This window comes from Sciurus carolinensis, chromosome 5 (assembly GCF_902686445.1).
Source record: "Sciurus carolinensis chromosome 5, mSciCar1.2, whole genome shotgun sequence".
Taxonomy (NCBI): Eukaryota; Metazoa; Chordata; class Mammalia; order Rodentia; family Sciuridae; genus Sciurus; species Sciurus carolinensis.
In genome coordinates this window covers 135,983,034-136,009,753 of record NC_062217.1, presented here as the reverse complement: position 1 = coordinate 136,009,753, position 26,720 = coordinate 135,983,034, and the positions used below count along the sequence as shown (strand labels likewise).

At 38.7% G+C, this 26,720-nt stretch overlaps 1 protein-coding gene across 1 annotated transcript in view; it reads left to right on the top strand.

Annotated features, from left to right (window-relative positions):
• Positions 1-26,720, top strand: part of Grid1 (glutamate ionotropic receptor delta type subunit 1) — a 745,266-nt gene that overhangs the window by 500,115 nt on the left and 218,431 nt on the right. The window contains exon 8 of the mRNA XM_047551889.1: positions 794-913. Within this exon, the coding sequence (XP_047407845.1) occupies positions 794-913 (120 nt within the window). The remainder of the gene's footprint in view (positions 1-793; positions 914-26,720) is intronic.

The following is a 26,720-nucleotide window of genomic DNA, read 5'->3' as shown; positions in this document are numbered from 1 at the left end:
CTCAGTCTCTGGGCCTCTTCCTGTTCACAGAATCCATGGATGGACGATAAGGCTGGGTGAGACCCTTACCTTAGGTTTGAAGAGAGAAGGGGAATCACCACAGCTCACTCAGCACCAGGCTGCCTGCTGCTCCTGTGAAGCCTGCTGAGCCCCTGGAGAACCACCTGGGGCTGGCAGGCCCACCTCAGCCAGTCAGTGCCTCTCACTGTGCTTCGTGCACATTTTCTCCTTCAGTTCTTGTAGGCTCTGTGATTTGGATCTGATTAATTTCATACTGAAGCTGGGAGAGGACAATGATTTATTCAAGGCAGCAAATTAGCAAAGCCAGGATTCGAGCAATGATTGTACTTACTGCCCCTTCAAGTTATGGCCATATGTTAGATATGGCTCATGTTGACTTTTGACTTCCCTCTTGAGTCTGGCTAGGGGAAGCTCTTGGAGCAGGGACTAGAGAAGACTAAGCCTCAGTAGGGTGGGGATCAAAGCCACCTGTCTTTAATCTCACAGCTGGTACAGTGCCAGGCCCATAGAGGGAACTATAAACATATTGACTATGAGAATGTCAGGTACAAGCCTTAGGGATTTCCCCTATAAACAAATGGCCTGGCAAGTATTGATCTTGTTCTGAGACCCTAGAATTACCAGTGACTTGTGACTAAGTTCTTGTTACAGCCTGTGCACAACCTCTTTGAGATCCTGGTTTCTCTTTTCTCAGGGATCACTTAGTTCTTGGTGATTCCACCCTCTATCCTGATCACCCCATTCTTCAATGATCTTCCTTCCTCTTCTGCAGGGCCACATCACTGGACTCACAGGAGTGATGGAGTTTCGGGAGGACAGCTCAAATCCCTATGTCCAGTTTGAAATCCTTGGCACAACCTATAGTGAGACCTTTGGCAAAGACATGCGCAAGGTAAGCCTCAGACTCCTCCCCTCCCAATTCTTCCTTCTGCGGAGCCACTGAGAACAGCAAGAGCCATGGGCCCCTGTGTTCTCAGCAAGTGTTAGCTGGCATAGAAGTCCTCTCTAACACTCTTGCTGCTGCCGTTGATGCTGGTGTTGGTGGGGCTTGAAGGGACAGGCACAGGCAGATTTTCGGCTAGGAAGTGCCTCTAGTACAGTTTCTCTGAGTTCAGCAGGGGCTCCTGGGAACAACTGAGTCCTGATGCTTAGACTTGCAGGGAGAGTGCTTGGAGTCCAGAAGTATTTCCCAGAGCAGCAAAGTCAGCCCAGCTGCAGGACAAGTGTGAACTGTGGCTGATTCTGTAACAGAGGTTATCAGCAGAGCATTCTGCAGATCCAAGAGTGAGATGAGGCCATGAACAAAACAATGAAATGTAAGGAGAAGGGCAAGTGGGGAGGATGGCGAGTTGGGGAATGGAAGGAGAAACAAAAGACAGACTCAGAGTAAGGGTTGGCTTTTCTATTTGATGCTGATGCAGGTGGCAGGCCTGGGGGTGGATCTTTCCAGTGATACTTTGCCATTTCTTCCCCCTTTTGTGGGGTAAAGTAGATAGTTTTTCAGGATCAAAGACAGCAGAGTGGAGACCTTAAAAGTTAAGGGGGGACTATGAAGCCAAGAGTCTACTAGAGATGGGGGTCAAGAGGTCAATATGATGAGTAATAGGTTGGAATTATTATTTGAATCTGGATCTTAGATCTGTCACTGTGAGCCAGCAAGGAGCTGACGATGGGAGTGAACATAGAAGGACAGTGGCTGCCGTCAGGCCTGGCCAACCCAGCTGGTTTGGATGCATTCACAGAAATGGTCTACCCAGCTCGTTGGGGTTGAAGATGGGAGTGCTTGGGGGCCACAGGGGCTCAGTCTTTTGGGGAAAGAATTAAAGAGTTCACTGATTGCATACATTCAGGCACAGGTCTATATAATGACTCACAAGCTCAGGTGCACACGTGCATTTTAATATACTTCAAAGGAAGATGTCTTCACTATTGACAGTGCTCCGGAGATGAAGGACAATCTTGTAGGTAATGAGTTCTAAGCAGGGACTAGATAGCCCTTCAGCAAAGAGCCTTCTAGCCTAGCCTCCAACATTGGCTAGGAGCAGTGAAGAGGTAGGCAAAGGTTAAGTGGTATTCGGGTACTGAGAATCTGGGTGACTTCTTTGGTTTTGCTCCTACAGGGCCATGGTAGAAAGAGGCATGTGTGGGGTGGTGGAGGGGATGAGAGCTGGAGATCAAGAAGGGGGAAATGACAGTATGTGTAGGAAGACTGGATGCCCAGGCAGAGGTTGGAATGGTCTAGGATCCCCGTATGATTCAGAGAACAGGGTACCTTCAGCCCATCATGTGACAGAAAATAGTCTACGGGTAGATCATGTAAATTCTAGGTGGTTCAATAATTTGTTATGATGCAGTGGCTGATACACATAGCTTGATGACATTTTAGAGCCATGGTTTGTCTGTGGTACCATCCAGGGGAATTGATGGCTACCCTGGGACACCCTGCAAGACCAGAATGTGACCTGTAATGTTAAAGAAGTTGGGGTTGGCCTCTGAAGACTGTTGGGGATGCCCAAAGCTGTGAGGCTTGGTTGGAAGCTGAGAATGTATGGTCAACATTGTTTTGGGTCGTGACCACCAGAAAAATTGGCTTGTTTGGATTCCCACATGATAAGAGGAAACCAGGACAGGGGAGCTCATTCAGTCTCTCTGGTGTGATCCTGCGCTGCAGAGAGTGGCTGTCTGCCAAAATGACCATTCATATCAACCACAGTACTTGGGTACTTGCCTTCATTCCTGAGGGTTCCTCTGAGGTTCGTGGCAATCAGGCCCTCCTACTAGCTCCTTTGCTACCACCCGCCCTGCTTCTTTCAGCTGAGTTCTATCACCACGCTCCCTATAGTGGGCAGAATGTTGGATGTCGGGATCCCTGCCTTTTCTTAGGCAGGCCCACGCCCTGCATCCTGCGGGCTACTCCAGGTGCCTGAGGGAAGGAGAGGCACTGTGTCCTCCACTTCCTGTTTCAGGTGTCTAGACCTTCCATGTTGCCAAGGCAACACTCTTCAAAAACCCTAAAGCCAATGGGAGCTGGAATTTCTCAGTATAAGGAGTTCCTGAGCAGGCAGCCTGGATGTAATTGAGTTGGAAGGGAAGCTGATTTTCAAGTGGGCTTTATTTTAAAATGTATCCTTTTGTCATTTTAAAATCTGCCCTTAATAACTGCATATCCCAGTTGTTATCTGTCTGCCTAGCAGCTTATCGCTGCTAAGGAGAAGTTATCTAGAAGGCAGGGAATGGGATTTACCACAACAAACGTTGGTTATTTGGTTCCAGGATGCATTAAAGCAAGCTCTGAGAAGTTCTGGGATAAAGCAAGGAGAGGGGATTGGGACAGGGGGTCACAGGTACAAGACTGCATTTGAAGGCAGGGCTGAGCTTTGATTCTCTGGTGGAAGATACTAGGAAGTCAGAGTGATTTAAGGAATAAAATAAAGGGAGTTGATATAAGAAAAAATAATCAAGGGTACATGGCAGACTTGAGGGTACTATCAGGGTCCTGAGCCATACAAAAGATCAGCCATCTGAGGAGCCCCCCTAGGTGGCAGTTCTTTGACCACACACCATACAGAGCTGCTAGGGGAACCAACCAGCAAGACTACTGGATGCTGTTGTGCTGGGCAGGGTCAGGGGTTCTCTGCAAAGATGATAGACATCATATAAATCGAAAAACAACTATAGCAAACAAAACCAAACAAAAACCCTGTAGTTAGTTTCTTGAAGATTGAAACCAAAAGGGATCATTTAAATGAAGGAGCAAGTGGATATTTTTCTTAAACTAAATACTCTGGAGGGAAATATCAGGGAGGGGTGAGTCACACAGACGTTTTAGATTAAGTGGTATCAAGAGACCATGGATTACTCAGCCCCTACATAGGAGGGAAGGTGTGGGTGATCGCCTTTCGCTGCAGGGTGCTGGACAAATACTAATTAAATTATCTCATCCAGGAAGCGTGTTCTTGTTGAGGGAGCAGTGGATGACAAAATCAAAGGTCTATGTCGCCAGCTTGCTGTGTAACTCTTGGCAAAATATTAATGGTCTGTGTGTTGTACTTGGAGCTGTCTGGCCTGGATCTGCCACCAGGGGCAGTGTTTGCTGGGAAGTCAGCACCAGTCCCTATTGGAGTGGGATGACATGTTTTGAGGGGGTCAGTGCTTCATCTCACTGGGGACATGTTTTTTCAGAGCTCTGAACTATAACAGAGCTCCACAAACTTCTATTTGGTTTTGTTTCTTTTTGCTGGAATAGGAACATCCAAAGGAGGGTCCCATGAACTTGTGCATGCAATGTCCTTAGCCCTTGACATGAGCTGGGGCTGATCTGTTGGAGGCCACCTGTGGTACAGTTTCCCAAGATACAGGTATATGGGAAGCTGTTTGGTGTAGGACAAGAGGGGTACAGCAGGAACTGTTATATCTACCGTGTAGAAAAGGGACATTGTTCATATATTGTCTCATTGGCTCTGGCACCTTGCGCCATTCCTGGCTCTGCTTCTCCTGAGTTTTTGCAGCCCTGTTCCTTCTCTGAATCTTTTTCAAATAGAAGGTGCAGTTGATGTGAACCCCCCTGTGGAGTAGAGGGGTTGGTTGGTGTAATGATCCCACACAGCACTTGGCAGGGGAGAATAATCCTGTGTGACATGGAGTATCAGTTTTGTGCACCTTCTCTGAGATATCTACCCTAGATCCTATTAGAGCAGAGAGACTTGGGTCTCTTCTCTCACGGTGCCCTGGAGAGTGACTCCTCATCATACATATGGCCAAACCAGAAACCAGAAATGGGAGGGTTCCTTGTGCAGCCTTAGTGGTACAGCTGGGATCAGTAAACTCTCTGCATATGGGCAGTGCCCAGCTCTCCTTGTGTGTCTAGGTGCAAATGGCCACTCCTTATGAAGACCAAGGCAAATGGAGTATCTGGAGAGCTTCTTCTTTGGTGAGGTTTACTTTCAGGACTATTTTTGTACTGGTGTGATCAATGAGAGAAGGAAAACAGTTGTTTTTCCCCCATAAGCATGCATGGATTGTGAACCAGTTATAGCCCTGAGGAAACATTTTTTCATGACCTGATTGCAGATTGTGCCTGCCCTTCTCTATCCTAATGACATCAGCATGGGGGGCTTAATTCCTTCAACTAACACAGGGTCCCTGGTGCAGCAAAACCCTGGGAAAATAGCCAACTGCCCGCAGGTCCTTTGAACCTCATTTCCCAGGCATGGTATCTACCTGATTCACTGACTCAGTAAAGGGCAGTGCTTGGGAAGGAGTGGGAGGAGTGAGTGGGAGCATCCAGACAGCCTGTAGGTTTGCTTGATGCTTTTCATCTCAAGATTAAGGAGACTGTGGTATTGCATGGGAGAGTGTGACTGTTTTCTGCTCCTTTCTAAAGATGAGGATTGAATTATGGTCAAGAGAGATGAAGGAAGTATTTAGTCCAGTGGTGTTTGAGCTTTGCTTTAGCCCTATGGGAAGTCTGTTCAAACAGGATCTTCCGAGGGCCCAAATATATTAAACGGTTGTAGAAGCACACATGTGGTGATTTCAATAGTTGAGGCAGAGAGCTTGAGGCTTCCTTCACGGTTGCCTCTGTCCCCAGCATCTCTGCGGTTCTTTGCATAGCTCCATTTGGGAGACTGAGGCCCAGAGACTTCAGAGATTATAGCACCAACAGCATATGACTGTGCTGGTGCTGGAAGGCAGATATCGTGATTGTGTGTGTGTGTGTGTGTGTGTGTGTGTGTGTGTATGTGTGTGTACCTTTCCTGAACTTGAGGCAATGAAATTTTGTGACTCCCTCTCCCTCCAGCCCACTTTCCACTTCAATCACCCCAGTGCCTGCATGAGCGTGCCCTGGTCCCTTACCCCTTCCAGTTGACCTGGAGCCAGCTTACCTGAGATTCCATCACTTGCCTTTGACTCAGACTCCCTGTTCCAGTAGTTACCTAGGGAAATGCAGGAGGCTTCATTCTTCCTCTCTAGTTTAAGATATTTCTTTTATCTTTTATGTCAAGTTTGATTCTTCAAAAAGCTGGCCTTAGGAATAAAATGCCCCATTTGATGTCATGTGTCTGGCAGGGGGTGCTTTGTGGCTGCTGATAATTCATGGAGTAATAACTGATCATCATGCAATGATTGCCACACCATAGGACCCTTGGCCTGTGGGCTTGCGCGTACATCATTAACATTCTTGCCTGTTTCTGCTACACTGTGTTACAAATTGTTCCACATTCTCAGATTTCAGAAGTTCCAAGTGGTGAGGCCACATTGAAAAGGGACATGGGAGGAAAGCTCGTTCCTGTAACAAAGCAAAAGCTGCCTTTACCTGGTGGCTCCAGCAGGCGCTAAGGCGCCTTGAAGTGGACACAGTAATGAGGAGAGGGCTTTGGGTGGAGATGGGCCTGGGGGGATCCAGACTGAGCTTTGTGCAGTGTCTCTACTAAGCCTCTGTCACAGAGACTCCCGGCTGTGCACAGCGAGTCACAGAAGAGAAATAAACTTCAGTCTCTTCATGGATTAACATTCTTGCAGCGTATTTCCCAAGTAAAATGTCAACCGTTCTGAACCCTTGTGCAAGAACTGCTTCTGACAGAGCTGAGAACCAAAACAAACACTGCTGCTTCATCTGAGTAAAGGCATAAGGAAAAGATGCAATTAAGTATTTCATTTGAAGTTACATTTCATCAATACATGCTCATTTATGGTAGAATGTTTAGAAAATACAGATAAATGAAATGAAGAATATAAAAGTCAGCTGTAATCTCTGAACCAAGAAAAAAATACTGTTTGCATTTCTGGTGCATTTTCTTTATGTTTTTTTTTTCTCTCCTTCTATACATAGAGATAGAGATAGTGATATGTATATTTATCAAATTGCTATTTATTGTATGCACATTTTATATCCTGACTTTCCCACTTAGCGCTCACTATATTGAGAGTATTCACTCGTTTCTTTAACTATTCTTTACAACTATGATTTTTTAATGGAAGCACATTGCTCAACTTACAGAGAACTCTCATTTATTTAATCTTCCTATATGATGAATGTTTATGCATTTTCAACATATTATTTTAGAATAGTGTCATAATGAACATCCAGAACACATACAATTTTAATTTACATCTCTATTTCCCTGTTACATTGTTTACAGAAGTGGATTTACTAAACCAAGGATAATAATTCTTTTGATGTATGTGATACATATTTTTAAATTGACTATAGAAAAGCTTAATAATTTTACATCCACACATAGCATATGGAAGTCTGTGCTACATCCCCGAAACTGATTGATATATTAAATATGTGTGCTAATTTTGTAGCAGCATAAAAATAATGTTGCTAAATTTGCATCTTGTGAGATTGTACATTTAAAATATAACCCTCGATAATTTGTATTTCACCATTTATAAATTATATCTCAAGTCTTTTGCACATTTATATTGGGGATGTGATTTTTTTCTTGTCAACTCATAAAACCTCTCTTTCAGAAGGGAATTGACAGTTATTTGTGTCAAATATTTTGTCCCATTAAACTGTTTGCCTTTGTGAAGAAGATATCTTCACAAAGAGACATTTAAAATTTTATGTGGTCAAATACTTAGCTTTTTCATTTGTAGTATTTTTCCATGTTTGTAATTTTTAGAAAGTCATACCCAATTTTCAGAGTAGATACCATTTACTTACACTTTCTTCAAGTCAAGTTATTTTCAGGTTTGGATTTTTTTTCAACAAGATCTGCCATCTATCTGGGATGGATTTGGGATGAATTGTGTTGTGATGGCCTAGTTTTTGCATTTTTTATGAAATGGTTCCTACCACCTGTTATACCATAAACATTCCTTTTCCTGTTGACTCGAATGTCATATCTTATCCTATGCTATACTAAATTGTACCTATCTCCTCACTGATTTTTTTAAAGATTCTTAGCCTGTTTTTCCCCTTCCCGCTTAAATTTAATTCATTTACAAATATTATTGGAAGGTGCTTGTTGGCAGGTAACAAAATACAAACCTTGAGTAGATTAAACAATAAGGAAGGTCTCACATTAGAACAGGAGTGGAGCTAGGACAGCTTCAAGCTTGGCAGATTATGTAGAGGGAAATGAGAGAGGGGATATGAAAGATGGTGGAGTGAGACAGACATCATTACCCTATGTACATGTATGATTACACGAATGGTATGAATCTACATGTGTACAGCCATAGAAATGGAATGATGTACCCCATTTGTGTATAATGAATCAAAATGCAGTCTGTAAAAATTTTTTAAAAATAAATAAATAATTAAGGGAAAAAAAAAAGCTTGGCAGATCAGACATACAGTGCTCAGATTGAAGGTCCAGATTCTTTCATGTTCCTCTTTGGCCATTCTCAAGGCATGGTATTAGTTTTCCGTAGAGTTGCAGGGCAGCTGTGCCAATTCCATCTGTCATACCAGGAAGATGGCAACATGTGGAAAAAGATGGTTCTTTTTTGTATGTCTCCAATTGATGAGAGAAGAGCGCTTTCCTGGGAGTTGGCCCTGGCTCCCTTCCTAGGCCATCATCATTTAGCTTTTCTGCAATTTCATTTAGGGTTTTCCACGCAGATACATAGGTCATGTTGACGTAGTTTCAACTTGTGTTAGACTGGTGTTCCTTTCATGATGTGGACAAGGGCTCACTCATCCTTTATACTTCTGTGGATAGAACTCTTGAAAGTTGGGATGAATTTGACTGTAAATAATTTGTCTAGTTGTTGGTTTTGAATGAATTGCTTTGAAGTCTTAAATGTTTTCTCCTGATTTTCACATTTCACTGAGTCATTTGTAATAATATGCTTCACTGAAAATCTTGCTGCATAGAGTCCTAGCGGTTTTTCTAATGTAACCTGCAGTGTAACTCATTATAGAAAAATGCTGATGTCTTAATAAATCACAATAGATTTTCAAACCGTGAACACACCCTTGCAATTGACACGTAGGGTGAAAAACAACATCGCTTGCATCATGAAGTCTCTCTTGCGCCTTTTCTGGTCACTACATCTACCAGTGGAACCACTTTTGCTATCTACTACCCTTAATTAATTTTTCCTGTTCTTAACTTGATATTAAAGGTATTAGATAAACTGTACTCTTTTGTAACTCAAATCATTATTGCTGCCATATATAACATTAGATCATTCATTCTTTCTGTGTTTTAAAATGAAGATTTTATTATTATTCAGGTACAGTGAGGCCACAAATCAGGAGAAACTGCAGTTGTAAGGATAGCTTGCTCCACAGTTCCAAGAGGAGGAAGTACTTCACACCAATCAGGGCCACACGGGGAGAACCAGTCTATCAGAAAACAGAGGAAAACTTGGGAAATCTATGTACATATATTTCAAGATTGACTTGTTTTTCCTTGGCTCTTTGAATTATAAATATGCAAAATTTAGACATAAATTTTATACTTCACGTTTATATTTTTAAATTTTAAAATTTGATTTTTGTTTTCTGCTAAAAGTATCAGATTTTGACTGACGTTGCATTGACTCTAGATCAATTTAGGGAATATTCACATCTTAGCAGTATTGAGCAATTAATGAAAATACCATAACCTCAGTTTATTTACAGCTTCTTTAATTTCTCTCAGGAAAGTTTTATAACTTCATTGTAGGGCTTTGAATAACCTGTTTGACTTATTCCTAGATAGTGATACTTATCAGTATATTATATCTAGTAAATATTCAAATAGATTTTTCTACTTGTTTATTGTACATATATTGACATTTAATTGGTTGTGTATACTTGATTCTAGTATGCTAATGTATTTGTTAATGTATTCTAATAGTTTACTTGTATATTGTTTTAGAGTCTATATATAATTGTGCTATGAATAATGAGTTTTATTTTTCAACTGATTTTTATGCCTTTTATTTCTCTTACTGCCATAAGAGAAATAAATAGTAAGAGAAATACTATTATTACTCTTATGGCAGTAAGAGAAATAAATAGTGGACATCCTTATTTTATTCTTAATCTCAGAGGACAACTTTTAATAATTCATGTTTTAATATAATTTTCATTGGTGTTCCTTTTTAGATGAAGAAAATTCTCTTAAATTCCCAATTAAAACTAATAATAGTTTTATCAAGAATGAGTATTTTGCATCAGATTATTTTGCATTTATCAAGATAATTATGTAATTTTTATTCTCACTTTTTCCTGTTAATATGATAAATTATGTTAACTGATTCTTTTTTCCTTTTTTGATGCTGCTTATTTGTCTTTGTAGTATCAATTCCATGCCATGCTGTTTGGATTATTTTATAGTCTGTTCCATTGTGTGCGAAGATTGGTGCCCTCTAATTCCTTTATTTTCAGAATACTCCTTTGCTAAATTAAAATTTTATTTTGAGATTAACAGAGATTCACCTGCAATCATAATAAGTATACAGAGGAATCCAATGTATCCTTTACTCAGTGCCCCCTGCAGGCAATGTCTCGTAATATATCTGCCGTACAATAATACCACAGGGGTATTGACATTGATACAACCCATGGATCTGATTCAGAGCCACATCTGCCCAGTTTAATTTGTATTTCCTAGAGATTCATCTAAACAGTTGCATGCATCAATAGTTTCTTTTATTGTTGAGTGTATTTTGGAGGATAGATATACTGCTATTTATTTAACCATTCACCCATTGAACCATTGAGGGACACCTAGATTCATTACAATTTTGACCTATTATGAATAAAGCTGCTATCAACATTGGTATATCAGTTTTCTAGCACAAATGCCCAAGAATGCAGGTCATGTGGAATTACATGTTCAGTGTTATTTAAAAAATAAAATAAAACAAAACAAAAACAAAAACAATTGCCAAATTGTTTTCCAGAGTAGTCTTACCATTTAATGATCCAGCAAGGCAATATATAAGAGAAAGTTTCTCCACATTGCTGGCGGCCTTTGATATTATCACTGTTTTTTATCTGATAATTGTGAAGAGACATCCTTTTGAAGTTGTAATTTTCACTTCCCTAGTGGCCAGTGATGTTGAACATTGTTTGTGTGCTTACTTGTCATCTGAATATCCCATTCGGTTAAATGTTTGTTCACTTTTTTACCTGTTTTTCTAATTGGATTCATTAATTCTAATTGGAAAATAAATTTGTACTGTTGAGTTTTGAGAGTGCTTTATAAATCCTAGATACTTGTCTTTTATTGAATATGTGATTTGCAAATGTTTTATCTCACTTTCTAGTTGTCTTTTTGCTCTGTTAAAGTTCTTTTCCAAAGTTAAGGTTTTAGTGCAGGCCATATAGCCCATCTCGTAGAGTGCCTGCCTCTCATGCTGGAGGCCCGGGTTCGAATCCCCAGCACTCTGTGATTATGGAAATAACAAAGTTAAGGTTTTAAAGTCTGATGAAATTCAGCTTATCAACATTTCCCTTTAAAGATCATGCTCTTGGTGTCAAGTCTAAGAATTCTTTTCCTGTCCCTATAGTCTAATAAAAGTTTTTCTCTTACTTTTTCTAAGTTTTATATACTCACATTTTACATGGAAGTCCATGATCTATCTTGAATTAATTATTTAATTTGTGAAGTTTGGGTTGAAGTTCTTTTCTCTCTCTCTCTCTCTCTCTCTCTCTCTCTCTCTCTCTCTCTCTCTCTCTCTCTTTCTTCTGTTGCTTACACATGTCATATTGATTTATCATTGCTTTTGCTTGTGGACCTTTGCCATAATTATTTGGGAATGTTTGTGTGGGTTTATTTCTGGGTTTTCTAGTTTGTTCCATTGATCAATGTTCCTATCCCCTGGCCAATAGCAAACTGTCTTGATTACTGCAGCTTTTTATATATTGTTGGATCATATTCGCCAATACATTTTTGAGAACTTTTCCATTGTACATCATAAGATATCAATCTATAGTTTTCCTTTATTGTACTGTATTTGTGTGAGTTTTGCATCAGGATAATTCTTGTCTCATAAAATATATTGGAAATCATTCTTTTGTCTCCCATCTTGTAGAAGATATTGTGTAGAATGGGTTTGAATTCTTTAAATGTTTGATAGAATTCTCCAGTGAAAGCATTAGGGCCTGGAGATTTCTTTTTTTTTTTTATTATTTTATACAAATGGGATACATGTTGTTTCTCTATTTGTACATGGAGTCAAGGCATACCATTTGTGTAATCATATGTTTACATAGGGCAGTGATGTTTGATTCATTATTTTTTTCCCTTCCCCCCCACCCCTCCCACCCCTCCCACCCCTCTTTTCCCTCTGTACAGTTCTTCTTTCCTTCATTCTTACCACACTCCTTATCCCTAACCCTAAACCTAACCCTAAACCTAATGCTAACCCCTCCCACCCGTGCCATTATATGTCCTCATCCGCTTATCAGCGAGATCATTCATCCTTTAGTTTTTTGAGATTGGCTTATCTCACTTAGCATGATATTCTCCAATTTCATCCATTTGCCTGCAAATGCCATAATTTTATCATTCTTCATTGCGGAGTAATATTCCATTGTATATATATGCCACAGTTTCTTTATCCATTCATCAACTGAAGGGCATCTAGGTTGGTTCCACAATCTGGCTATGGTGAATTGAGCAGCAATGAACATTGACGTGGCTGTATCTCTGTAGTATGCTGATTTTAAGTCCTTTGGAGTGGGATAGCTGGGTCAAATGGTGTTTCCATTCCAAGCTTTCTGAGGAATCTCCATACTGCTTTCCAGAGTGGCTGCACTAGAAGAGTTCAAATTACAAATGCAATTTTTTTGAAGGTTATGGGACTACTCTGATTAGTACTTTTGGCATGATTGAATTTTGGTTGTGTGTTGGCTTCACAGAAATGATCCATTTCTTTAAACATGTCAAATGTATGAGCATAAAATTGTTTGTATTGTTTCCTACCTTTTAAATAAGGATATTCTCTGAGTCTTCCCTGACACGGGTGATTTGTCTCTTCTTTGTTATGATTTTTGTAAGCTAGTTAGAATTTTATCAATTTTACTGATGTTTAGAAGAATCAGCTTTTTATTTTACTCATTTTCCTGTATTGTTTTCCTATTTTAAATTTGAATAATTTGTTTTTTTCTTCATTAATTTAAATTCTTGCTTGCTTTCGGTTTATTGCTCCATTTTTTCTGATTTATTAAGGTAAAATCTTAGATTGAGACATTTACTCTTTTTAAAAGTAGGTTTACATGCTAAAATTTTTCCCAGCAGAATCTTTTTTTAGCCATATTTCTCATATTTTAATATGTTGTATTTAACATTTATTCTGTTCTAAGGATTTCTAAAAATTCCTTTGAGACTTTCTGACTGATCCATAGATTGTTTAAAGTACATTGTTACTTTCCATATTTTTGAGATTTTCCTCTCATCTTTATCTTATTGAATTGTAGTCACCTTCCATTATGATGAGAGAAGAAACTCTGTACAATATCGTTCTTTTAAATTTGTTGATTTTTTTATGGTCCAGAATATGGTTTATCTTGATAAATATTCAGTGGGGATTTGAAAAAAAATTATTTTCTTCTGACACTGGGTAGAGTGTTCTCTATCAGTTAGGTACTATAGATTGTGTTGTTTGGAGAATCAATATCCTTGTTGATGCTATTACTTCTGTCAGAAGCTGGGATGAGGTTGTTGAAGTTCCAACAATTTGTATGAATTTGTCCTTTTTTTAGTTCTATCAATTTTTTTTTTTTTTTTGTGGTACTGGGGATCGAACTCATGGCCTTGTGCTTGTGAGGCAAGCACTCTACCAGCTGAGCTATCTCCCCAGCCCCATCTCTGCTTTCTTAATTGGTGTATTTACATCATTAAAATTTAAAGTAATTATTGTTGTTTTAGCACTTAAGTAAGTGCTAAATCATAATTGTATTGCTTGTTTTCATTTCTTTATTTTTTTCTACCTACTTATGGGTAAGTTGCATAATTTTAGGATTCAATCTTGATATCTTGATTTATTTATATTTGTTAGTATTTATTTTTGTGTGCTTTTTTTAATAGTTCCTCTGGGGATTACAATATACACACATGTATATTGTATATCAGTATCAACATTTTACCACTTGGAATGTGTTTAGTCAGCTTTTTCGCTGCTATGACTAAATCTGACCAGCACAATTATAGAGGAGGAAAGGTTTATTTGAGGGCTCACAGTTTCAGAGATCTTAGTCCATAGAAAGCTGGCTCCATTCCTGGGGGCTCGAGGTGAGGGAGAACAGTGTGGCAGAGGGAAGCAGCTCACATCATCAGGAAGCAGAGAGAGAGAAAGACTCCACACTCTTGATACAAAATATATACCCATAGCCATGCCCCAATTCCCACCTCCATTCTTCCTGCTAAGGATTGCTTTAGCTATTCTGGGTTTCTTATTCTTCCAGATGAATTTCATGATTGCTTGCTCTATTTCTGTAAGGTACTTCATTGGGATTTTAATTGGAATTGCATTGAATCTGTATAGCACTTTTGGTAGTATGGCCATTTTGACAATATTAATTCTGCCTATCCAAGAACATGGGAGATCTTTCCATCTTCTAAGGTCTTCCTCAATTTCTTTCTTCAATGTTTTGTAGTTTTCATTGTAGAGATCTTTTACCTCTTTGGTTAGATTGATTCCCAAGTATTTTATTTTTTTTGAGGCTATTGCAAATGGGGTTGTTTTCCTCATTTCCCTTTCAGATGTTTCGTTGCTTGCATATAAAAATGCTTTAGATTTATGTTGATTTTATAGCCTGCTATTTTGCTGAATTCATTGATGAGGTCTAGAAGTTTTCTGGAGGAGGTTTTTGGATTCTCTAAATATAGAATCATGTCATCCGCAAATAGTGACAGCTTCAGTTCCTCTTTTCCTATTCGTATCCCTTTCATTTCTTTGGTCTGCCTAATTGCTCTGGCTAGAGTTTCGAGGACAATGTTGAATAGAAATGGTGAAAGAGAACATCCCTGTCTTGTTCCTGTTTTTAAAGGGAATAGTTTCAGTTTTTTTCCATTAAGAATGATGTTGGTTTAAAAACTTAGGCAGGAAGGAGAGATAAGGGGGGAGAGAACTGGAGAACAAAAGAGAATTTAACCTATACAAGATGTAGGGTGCGCTCACTACTTGGGACTTTTAGAACATCAGTCATGGCCCCCTTCTTCCTGCCGGGAGAAGTCTGTATTATTACCTTTAAATAAAACCTGCTTAATATGAAAAAAAAAAAAAAAAGAATGATGTTGGCCATGGGCTTAGCATAAATAGCCTTTACAATGTTCAGGTATGTTCCTACTGTCCCTATTTTTTCTAGTGTTTTTATGTTTTTATTTTGAGACAGTGTCTTGCTAGGTTGCTAAGGATCTCACTAAGTTACTGAGGTTGGTCTAGAACTTGAGATCCTCCTGCCTTAGTTTCTTGAGTTGCTTAGATTCCAGGCATACACCACTGTACTTAGGTATATGGCAAATATTTTAAATTTAAATATTTCAGAAATCTTATCATGATGTGTTAATGTGAATTTATTTGGATGTACCCTGTTTGGGATTCCTATCTTCTTGAATCTATAGGTTTATGTCTTTCAGTAAATTTAATAATTTAGCCTTACACACACACACACACACACACACACACACACAGAGACTGACACAGGGGGATTAAATGAAGGCACTCTACCACTGAATTACATCCCAGTTATTTTCATTAATAAATTTCTGGCTCTCATTTATCTGAATAGCCTCTTAGCCTTGTGCTTTCTCTTCCCTTTCTGGTATTCCGGTGCAATGACTTAAATATTGAAACGTTTGTTATTGCTCTATGGGTCCTTGAGGCTGTGCTCATTTCCTTTTCAGTCTATTGTCTCTCTATTATTCACACTGGGTAAGTTTTATTTACTGATCTCTTCTCCAACTTATGAATTCCATCCTCTGTCATATAAACTCTATAATTGAGTCCATCGAGGAAGACTTTTCTAAAACTTTTGTTATTGTATGTGTTCAGTTCAATACTTTCCATGTAGTTTTGTTCCTTACTGAGATTTTCTTTCTCATTTATTTCAAGCAATTTGTGATTTCTTGCTGAAGCATTTTTATACAGTCTCATTTAAAATCCTCATCAGATAATTAAAAAATCCAGATCATCTTGATCTTAGCTTCAATTGATTACCTCTTCTCATTTAAGTTGTAATTTTCTTGGTTTTTGATGTGATGTGTAATTTTCATTTATATCCTGAATATTGTGGTAACTGCTTTAGGAGACTGTGTTCTATTTAAATCATACATTGTAGTATGGAGATATCTGTTGGTTTTAGCAATAGGTATGGCCTGTTTTTGTCTGTTGTGCCTTCAAGGACTACTGAATTTTAAGAGTTCTGCCACTTTATGGTGCTATTTTGGTCTACTTGGTTTATCAGGTGCTGTTGGGGCTCCATCTGTTCCCTCTTCAAGCTTCCTGAGGAAGGAAAAGGGTTTTGCCCAGGCTGAGAAAACTGGAACCCACAGTTGAAGAAAAAGTCTCTGGTCCGTAAAGATAAATTGCACTTCCTAGGCTGGACTTTTGTGACCCAACCATCCTGCCTGTAGGGAATGGAGAGTGCTTACCCGCCTGGTTGTGTTAAGATCTCCCTCATCAATGGCACTTGGTGAATCTCAGTGGAGAAGAAATTTGGGTCTCTGTGGAGGAAGAGTTTTCATGGGACTATCACTTGTGTAGAGTCTCCCTTATTGTTTCTGCCCAGCTGTTCCAGGACCTCCAGGGCAGGTGAATGGGGGTCCTAGGGCCCCTCAGTGACAAAGAAAATTCCTGGACTCTGTTCCTGTAGTAATGAGATCCTCTTGACAGTGCTGCTCAGTTGCCTGGTCTTCTGATAGGTTAAAGGTGTCTTATGCTGGTGTGGAAGGAAAGTGCTTCTCCAGGCAGGCCATTAGTTTTGGGTGGGCCCTTGCTGGTGTTTCTGGGATGGCCTGGCAGAAGGAAGAATGAGCCTACATGAGCCATCTTTTGTTGCTAGATTGAGATTTAAGATAATTCTAGGCCTGAGCTGCTTTCTTCCTGTTGGTTGGAGCCATAAATATACCATTATATTTTTTTTCATCAGCAATGGGTTTATTTTCCTCTATCCATCTTTAAAATTTCTCCTTTGGTGGCCTTTGCATTATTTCCAGGTTTTATGATTTTTCTCAGCAGGAGAAACATGAGGAAATGAGTCTGAACTATCTTATTCAGAAACTTTCACATTGATGGATTTTTGAAAGTTAGATCATTTTCATTGCTCACATTATGCTTGATCATAATTTCTCATCCTTGCTGCATATCATTATATCATCTCATTTGATGTATTAATATTTTGTTAATAATTTCTTTATGTTCTTAGTGAGTTTTGTAGTTTTCCTATTTGGTAATGTTCTTGATAGGTTTTAACATCAAAATTATTGAGAGTTAGGTGATAGGGAGTGCTTTTTATTTTTTCCTAGAACAGTTTGTGTTAAGTTTATGCTACTTCTTCCCTAATTGTTTGGAAGAATTCACTAGCAAAGCAAATTCATATTTAATATCACACACACACACATACACACATACACACACACACACACAGACTTTGCTTTACTAGTGAAGCATTCACACACATGCACACAAGATATGTTGGTATCTGTATATACATTTTATATTATTTGAGTCAGTTTTGTTTAGTTGTGATTTCTCAAGAAATCTTTCCACTTTTATCTAAATAGTCAAAAATCATGACCTGAAATATATTGTCCTTTTTATCATTTAGTTTTGTTATTTGCATTTTGTCTTTTTATGCTTTTCGAAAAACAAATTTTGGCTATATTACATTATTGTGTTTACATTTTTAAATTAATCTTGGTCTTATTTTCTGGTTTATTTTACTATGATTTACTATTTCTTTATCTGACTTCCTAATATACATTGTTGGATAATAATCATCATTTTCTCATTTAATTTAAAGCTATGAATTTCCCTCTCAATACTCTTTTAGCTATACCTCACATATCTTGACACATTTTACTTTCAGTGTTATCCAATGTAAACATTATTTAATTTATTTTGATTCACTATTTATTGAAAAGCATATTGCTTATTTTCCAAAAAGAAAGTTTCATAGTCATCCTTGTGTTAATGTTTTTTAATCCATATCCACATGATATGGTGTATTTTGTCTTATTGTTTTCTATTGTCATTGTGTATTGAACCATTTATTTTTTTATTTTAACCCAATTTTGAAAATGTTTTGAAGGTATGTTATTAGAGACATACAGATTTGGAATTTGGGTATTTGTGTATATGTGTGTGTGACTGATCTCTTTCATTATGAAATATTTTTATTATATCTTGAAATGCTTTTTGCTTAAAAATGAATTTTGTCTGATATCATAGCTGGCATATTTGACTTATGTATTAGTCAGGATTCTCTAAAGGAACAGAATCAACAGGAAGTATGATTATAGAAGGGAATTTTTTTAGATTGACCTACACAACCAGAAGCTGGATCTTCCACAATGGCTATCTGCAGCTGGAGAGCTGGAAGAATCAACAACTGGGCAGTTCAAGATGTATAATTCCCAGAACAAGAAAGATCAACCGTGCTACCCTAGTCTGAGACCAAGGTTTCAGGAAACCACCTGGAGAAACACTGGCAGAGTCCACTTTGGAAGAGTGAAGGAGAGTCCAATATCCTCAGAGAATCCAAGCAGCAGTCAATAACCCATTCAAGAAGAGCCGAGCTTGCATCTGCATCTGCTTCCTTGTTCTTCCAGCTTTTATTCCACCCTTGGGTGGTGCTGCCCACGCTAAGGGAGGGGCTCTACTTCAGTTCACTATGCCACATTTAAAGCTTTGAAAGTTACTAATACAGTGATCCCTCATTGTCTGAGTCTTCACTTTCCATGGTTTTAGTTTCCCTTGGTCAACTACATTCCTGGTCTGAAAATATTATATAGAAAATTCCAGAAATAAACAATTCATAAGTTTTAAATCATGTGTCATTCTGAGTAGCACAATGAAGTCTCCATCTCTTGTTTTAACCCTGTCCATCATGTTTTGACTGTGAATCATCCCTTTTGTTCAGTATTTCTATGCTGTATACACTCCCTGTCTCTTGATCATTTCATAGCTGTCTGGTTATCTGATTGATTGTCAAGGTATCAGCATTGCCATTCTTGTGTTCAAGTAACTCTTATTTTATTTAATGAGGGTCCCAAAGTGCAAGAGTAGTGATGCTGACTATTGATATGCTCAAGAGAAGCCCTGAAGTGATTCCTTTAAATAAAAGGGAATTCCTTTAAATGAAAGGGTGAAATTTTATCATGAGGATATGTATATAGGGGGAAAAACATAGTATATACAGAGGTTGGTGTTATGTGTGTTTCCAGGAATCCACTGGAGTCTTAGGACATATACCCCTGGGAGAAGGTGATCTACTGTATTTTATTTATACAATCATATAGATTTATTTAAATCTATATTCAATCTATATTTTTATTTAAATCTATATTCAATCTATCTAATTAAATCTATATTTAAATCTATATTCAATCAGTTCTCTATTTCACACATTTTTCTGTCCAGTTTTTCACTACTTTTTCTTGCAATTCTGTTTCCCTTTTGGATTATGTTTTTTAAATTTTTGTTGTATAATAAAATTTTTTCTTGACTTTTTTTATTAATCGTTCTTTAAAATTAGTTTTTCCCCAGCTATATTTTTCTATAACTCATGTAGATGTTCATGGATTTTCTCTTAATGGATACCCCAAAGATTAAAATATACATTCAGCTTCCTTATGATCTTTTTTTTTTTCTTTTTTTTTTTTAATTTATTTATTTATTTTTTTTTACGTTTACATAGGGTAATGATGTTTATTATATTTTTCCCCTCCCCCCCACCCCTACCACCCCTCCCACCCCTCCCACCCCTCTTTTCCCTCTACACAGTCCTTCTTTCCTTCATTCTTACTGCTCTCCTTAGCCTAACTCTAAACCTAACCCTAAACCTAATGCTAGCCCCTCCCACCCCCCATTATATGTCCTCATCTGCTTATCAGCGAGATCATTCGTCCTTTAGTTTTTTGAGATTGGCTTATCTCACTTAGCATGATATTCTCCAATTTCGACCATTTGCCTACAAATGCCATAATTTTATCATTCTTCATTGCGGAGTAATATTCCATTGTATAAATATGCCACAGTTTCTTTATCCATTCATCAACTGAAGGACATCTAGGTTGGTTCCACAATCTGGCTATGGTGAATTGAGCAGCAATGAACATTGATGTGGCTGTATCTCTGTAGTATGCTGATTTTAAGTCCTTTGGGTATAGGCCAAGGAGTGGGATAGCTGGGTCAAATGGTGTTTCCATTCCAAGCTTTCTGAGGAATCTCCACACTGCTTTCCAGAGTGGTTGCACTAATTTGCAACCCCACCAGCAATGTATGAGTGTTCCTTTTTCACCACATCCTCGCCAACACCTATTGTTGCTTGTATTCTTGATAATCGCCATTCTAATTGGGGTGAGATGAAATCTTAGGGTAGTTTTGATTTGCATTTCCCTTATTACTAGGGATGTTGAACATTTTTTCATATATCTGGTGATTACTTGTACATCTTCTTCTGTGAAGTGTCTGTTCATTTCCTTAGCCCATTTGTTGATTGGATTATTTGTATTCTTCGTGTAGAGTTTTTTGAGTTCTTTATAGATTCTGGAAATTAGTGCTCTATCTGAGGTATGGTTGGCAAAGATATTCTCCCACTCTGTAGGCTCTCTCTTCACATTTCTGATAGTTTCCTTTGCTGAGAGAAAGCTTTTTAGTTTGAATCTATCCCAGTTGTTTATTCTTGCTTTTATTTCTTGTGCTATGGGAGTCCTGTTAAGGAAATCTGATCCTGAGCCAACAAGTTGAAGATTTGTACCTACTTTTTCTTCTATAAGATGCAGGGTCTCTGGTCTGATTCCGAGGTCCTTGATCCATTTTGAGTTGAGTTTTGTGTAGGGTGAGAGATAGGGGTTTAGTTTCATTCTATTGCATATGGTTTTCCAGTTTTCCCAGCACCATTTGTTGAAGAGGCTATCTTTTCTCCATTGCATATTGTTGGAACCTTTGTCTAGTATGAGAAAATTGTATTTATTTGGGTTTGTGTCCATGTCCTCTATTCTGTACCATTGATCTACCTGTCTATTTTGGTACCAATACCATGCCGTTTTTGTTACTATTGCTTTGTAGTAGAGTTGAAGATCTGGTATTGCAATACCCCCTGCTTCGCTCTTGCTACTGAGGATTGCTTTAGCTATTCTAGGTTTTTTATTCTTCCAGATGAATTTCATAATTGCTTGCTCTATTTCTGCGAGGTACATCATTGGGATTTTAATTGGAATTGCATTGAATCTGTATAGAACTTTAGGTAGTATAGCCATTTTGACGATATTAATTCTGCCTATCCAGGAACATGGGAGATCTTTCCATCTTCTAAGGTTTTCTTGAATTTCTTTCTTTAGTGTTCTGTAGTTCTCATTGTAGAGGTCTTTCACCTATTTTGTGAGATTGATTCCCAAGTATTTTATTTTTTTCGATGCTATTGTGAATGGAGTAGTTTTCCTAATTTCTCTTTCTGAAGATTCATCACTTATGTATAAAAATGCATTGGATTTATGAGCATTGATCTTGTAACCTGCTACTTTACTGAATTCACTTATGAGTTCTAAAAGTTTTCTGGTGGAATTTCCAGGTTCCTCTAAATATATAATCATGTCATCAGCGAACAGGGATAGTTTGAGTTCTTCTTTTCCTATTCGTATCCCTTTAATTTCTTTGGTTTGTCTGATTGCTCTGGCTAGAGTCTCAAGGACGATGTTGAATAGAAGCGGTGAAAGAGGGCATCCCTGCCTTGTTCCAGTTTTTAGGGGGAACGCTTTCAGTTTTTCACCATTTAGAATGATATTAGCCATGGGCTTAGCGTAGATGGCCTTTATAATGTTTAGGAATGTTCCCATTACCCCAATTTTTTCTAGTGTTTTGAGCATGAAGGGATGCTGTATTTTATCAAATGCTTTTTCTGCATCTATTGAAATAATCATGTGATTCTTAACTTTAAGTCTGTTGATATGGTGAATGACATTTATTGATTTCCGAATGTTGAACCAACCTTGCATCCCTGGGATAAAACCCACTTGATCGTGGTGCACTATCTTTTTAATATATATTTGTATGTGATTTGCTAAAATTTTGTTGAGAATTTTTGCATCGATGTTCATTAAGGATATTGGTCTGAAATTTTCTTTCCTTGATGTGTCTCTGTCTGGTTTAGGTATCAGGGTGATATTGGCTTCATAGAACGAGTTTGGTAGGGTTCCCTCCTCTTCTATTTCATGGAATAATTTGAGGAGTATTGGAATGAGCTCTTCTTTAAAGGTTTTATAGAACTCGGCTGAGAATCCATCTGGTCCTGGACTTTTCTTTGTTGGTAGGCTTTTGATGACCTCTTCTATTTCATTGCTTGAAATTGGTTTATTTAAGTTGTGTATGTCCTCCTTGTTCAGTTTAGGTAGTTCATATGTCTCTAGAAATTTGTTGATGTCTTCGAGGTTTTCTGTTTTGTTGGAGTATAGATTTTCGAAATAGCTTCTAATTATGTTTTGTATTTCACTTGTGTCTGTTGTGATGTTTCCTTGTTCATTCCGAATTTTAGTAATTTGAGTTTTCTCCCTCTTTCTCTTTGTTAGTGTGGCTAAGGGTTTATCAATTTTATTTATTTTTTCAAAGAACCAACTATTTATTTTATTAATTTTTCCGATTGTTTCTTTTGTTTCGATTTCGTTGATTTCGGCTCTGATTTTAACTATTTCCTGTCTTCTACTACTTTTGGTATTGGTCTGCTCTTCTTTTTCTGGTGCTTTGAGCTGTAGTGTTAACTCGTTTATTTGTTGATTTCTACTTCTTTTTTTGAATGCACCCCATGAAATAAATCTTCCTCTAAGTACTGCTTTCATAGTGTCCCAGAGATTTTGATATGATGTGTCTTTGTTCTCGTTTACTTCTAAGAATTTTTTTATTTCCCTCCTGATGTCTTCTGTTATCCATTCATCATATAATAGTGTATTATTTAGTCTCCAGGTATTGGAGAAGTTTCTGTTTTTTATTCTGTCATTTATTTCTAATTTCAATCCATTATGATCTGATAGAGTGCAAGGTAGTATCTCTATCTTCTTGTATTTACTAACAGTAGCTTTGTGGCATAAAATATGGTCTATTTTAGAGAAGGATCCATGTGCTGCTGAGAAGAAAGTGTATTCATTCTTTGTTGGATGGTATATTCTATATATGTCCGTTAAGTCTAAATTGCTGATTGTGTTGTTGAGATCTATAGTTTCTTTATTCAATTTTTGTTTGGACGATCTATCCAGTGGTGAGAGAGGTGTGTTAAAATCGCCTAGTATTATTGTGTTGTGGTCTATTTGATTTCTGGAATTGAGAAGGATTTGTTTGACGTACGTGGATGAGCCAATGTTCGGGGCATAGATATTTATGATTGTTATGTCTTGCTGATTTATGCTTCCCTTAAGCAGCATGTAGTGTCCTTCTTTATCCCTTCTGACTAGTTTTGGTTTGAAGTCCACATTATCTGAGATGAGGATGGATACTCCAGCTTTTTTGCTGTGTCCGTGTGCATGGTATGTTTTTCCCCATCCTTTCACCTTTAGTCTATGGGTGTCTCTTTCTATGAGATGTGTCTCTTGCAGGCAGCATATTGTTGGATTTTTCTTTTTAATCCAATCTGCCAGTCTGTGTCTTTTGATTGATGAATTCAGGCCATTAACATTCAGGGTTATTATTGTGATATGATTTGTATTCCCAGTCAATTGACTCATATTTGTTTTTGACATGATTCGGTTTCTCCTTTATTTGGCTATTCCTTTAGGCTAGCGCCTCCTGTTGCTGATTTGCATCGTTGTTTTTCATCTCTTCCTCATGGAATATTTTGCTGAGAATGTTCTGTAATGCTGGCTTTCTTTTTGTAAATTCCTTTAGCTTTTGTTTATCATGGAAGGATCTTATTTCATCGTCAAATTTGAAGGTAAGTTTTGCTGGGTATAAGATTCTTGGTTGGCATCCATTTTCTTTCAGGGCTTGGTATATGTTGTTCCAGGCCCTTCTAGCTTTTAGGGTCTGGATTGAAAAATCTGCTGATATTCTTATTGGTTTCCCTCTGAATGTAATTTGATTCTTTTCTCTCGCGGCCTTTAAAATTCTGTCTTTATTTTGTATGTTAGGTATTTTCATAATAATGTGCCTTGGTGTGGGTCTGTTGTAATTTTGTATGTTTGGAGTTCTATAAGCCTCTTGTACTTGGTTTTCCATTTCGTTCTTCAGATTTGGGAAATTTTCTGTTATTATTTCATTGAATAGATTGTTCATTCCTTTGGTTTGTTTCTCTAAGCCTTCCTCAATCCCAATAATTCTCAAATTTGGCCTTTTCATGATATCCCATAGTTCTTGGAGATTCTGTTCATGATTTCTTACCATCTTCTCTGTTTGTTCCACTTTGTTTTCAAGGTTAAATATTTTGTCTTCAATGTCTGAGGTTCTGTCTTCCAGGTGTTCTATCCTATTGGTTATGCTTTCTATGGAGTTTTTAACTTGGTTTATTGTTTCCTTCATTTCAAGGATTTCAGTTTGGTTTTTTTTCAGTATCTCTAACTCTTTATTGAAATGATCTCTTGCTTCCCGTATTTGGTCTTTTAACTGTTGATTGGTGCGATCATTTAATGCCTGCATTTGCTCTTTCATCTCCTCCTTCAATGCCTGCATTTGCTCTTTCATCTCCTCATTAGCTTCCCTGATCGTTTTAATTACGTACATTCTGAACTCCCTTTCTGACATTTCTTCTGCTCTGCTGTCATTGGGTTTTATTGATGTAGTATCTAGGTTTGTTTGGGACATTTTCTTCCCTTGTTTTCTCATAATGGTCAGTTGTCAGTGGGACCCTGAGATATTGCAGTTTTCCACTATTGGCTTATAGTGTCCCAGTAGATTTCCAGTGTATCACCTCCTAGCCTTCAGTAGCCTGATGTCTTGGAGGAATCTGATAAAGCAGCTCATTCGAAGAATACTGCCCCTAGCCCCCTACTGGTTCCACGTTTTGGAACTGGCTCTGTGCGGAAATGCTCTCACTGTGGGCCTGCACTGTGCAGCTGGCCGTGTGGAAAGAGCCCACTGCCGGAGTGTGGAAGACTACCTTGGGAAGACTCAAGCTGCCCTGCCCGGCTCTGCTAAGCCACCTCTATCTGGGCCTGCCACCCGGGCTGAGCTTTACCCAGTGGGCAGACTCACCCGTGGCTCCACTTCAGTCCGAGTCTCTCAATGCCTCCCCTTCTTAACTCTGGGTTCTGGAGCGACCGGGGGTGCAGTCTCCCTCTAGGCCGCCATCTTGGATCGCCCCGTGAAGAGAGCCCGCAGCCGGAGTGGGCAGTGCCGCCTGAAGAGGTCTCCGGCTGCCCTGCCCTTATCCCTGAGGCTGACTGCAGATCGAGGCTCTCCGCTGGTTCTTTGCAGGAGTACACTGCACTGCAGGGGCTCTGGGACTCGGAGCGTGCTCTGTTCAGACAGGCTCTCACTAGCGGGCCAGTTCCGTTCCGAGAACCTGGAGAAGCTGGCTGTGTGGGCGGGGCCCACCGCCGGAGTGCGCAGGACTGCCTGTGGATGACTCTAGCTGCCCTGCCCGGCTCCGATAAGCCACCTCTATCTGGGCCTGCCACCCGGGCCGAGCTTTACCCAGTGGGCAGACTCACCCGTGGCTCCACTTCAGTCCGAGTCTCTCAATGCCTCCCCTTCTTAACTCCTGGGTTGTGGAGCGACCGGAGGTGCAGTCTCCCTCTAGGCCGCCATCTTGGATCGCCCCGTCCTTATGATCTGATATAACTTTTTTTTACTTCCTCCTGACTATGCTAGAACCTTCCAACATTGACCTCTTTTTTTCATGTGATGAATATTTTTAATTCAAAGTTTCCATATTCAAGCAATTTGATAAACTCAGGATTTTTCATCCCCTTTCTTAACTATGAAGTGTATAGTATCAATTAGGATTATTTATTACAACAATTATTTCTTTTAGAGATCTAAATATGTTGTGATCATCTATATAATAGCGAGATCTAAATATATTGTGGTCATTTATATAATAGCATCTGACTTTATGTCTCAATTGAGTCAGCATATATGTGTCTGAATGCCACCATTAATCTGCCAAAATTTTAGACTCCAGGAATGTTAATAGACACTCAAGTACTGGTATATATTCAAAATACAGTTTTGTAATTGCAATATATAATTCATTACATCTATAGATGGATTCTATCTTTGCTGTGGTCTGTTCAACTAATTCCTGGTTAGAAGCCATGCAATACTCTGGATTGCAGATGCTAATACTTCCATAACCCACAGTTTGAGTCAGTTTTTGCCACTGTGTCCAAAATACTGAACAAGAACAATTAGAACAGACAGTTGGTGCGTGGTTCAAGGCCTCAGTCCATGGTCAGCTAACTCCATGTTTCTGGGTCCAAGCTAAGGCAGAACATCATGGCAGAAGGACATGGCAGAAGAAAGTTGCTAAGGACATGGTGATTAGGAAACAGAGAGAAAGCTCCATTCATCTGTAGCAAAACATAAATCCTGAAGACGCACCCATAGTGACTTCTTCCAGCAACACCCTACCTGCCTACAGTTACAGGTAGTAACTC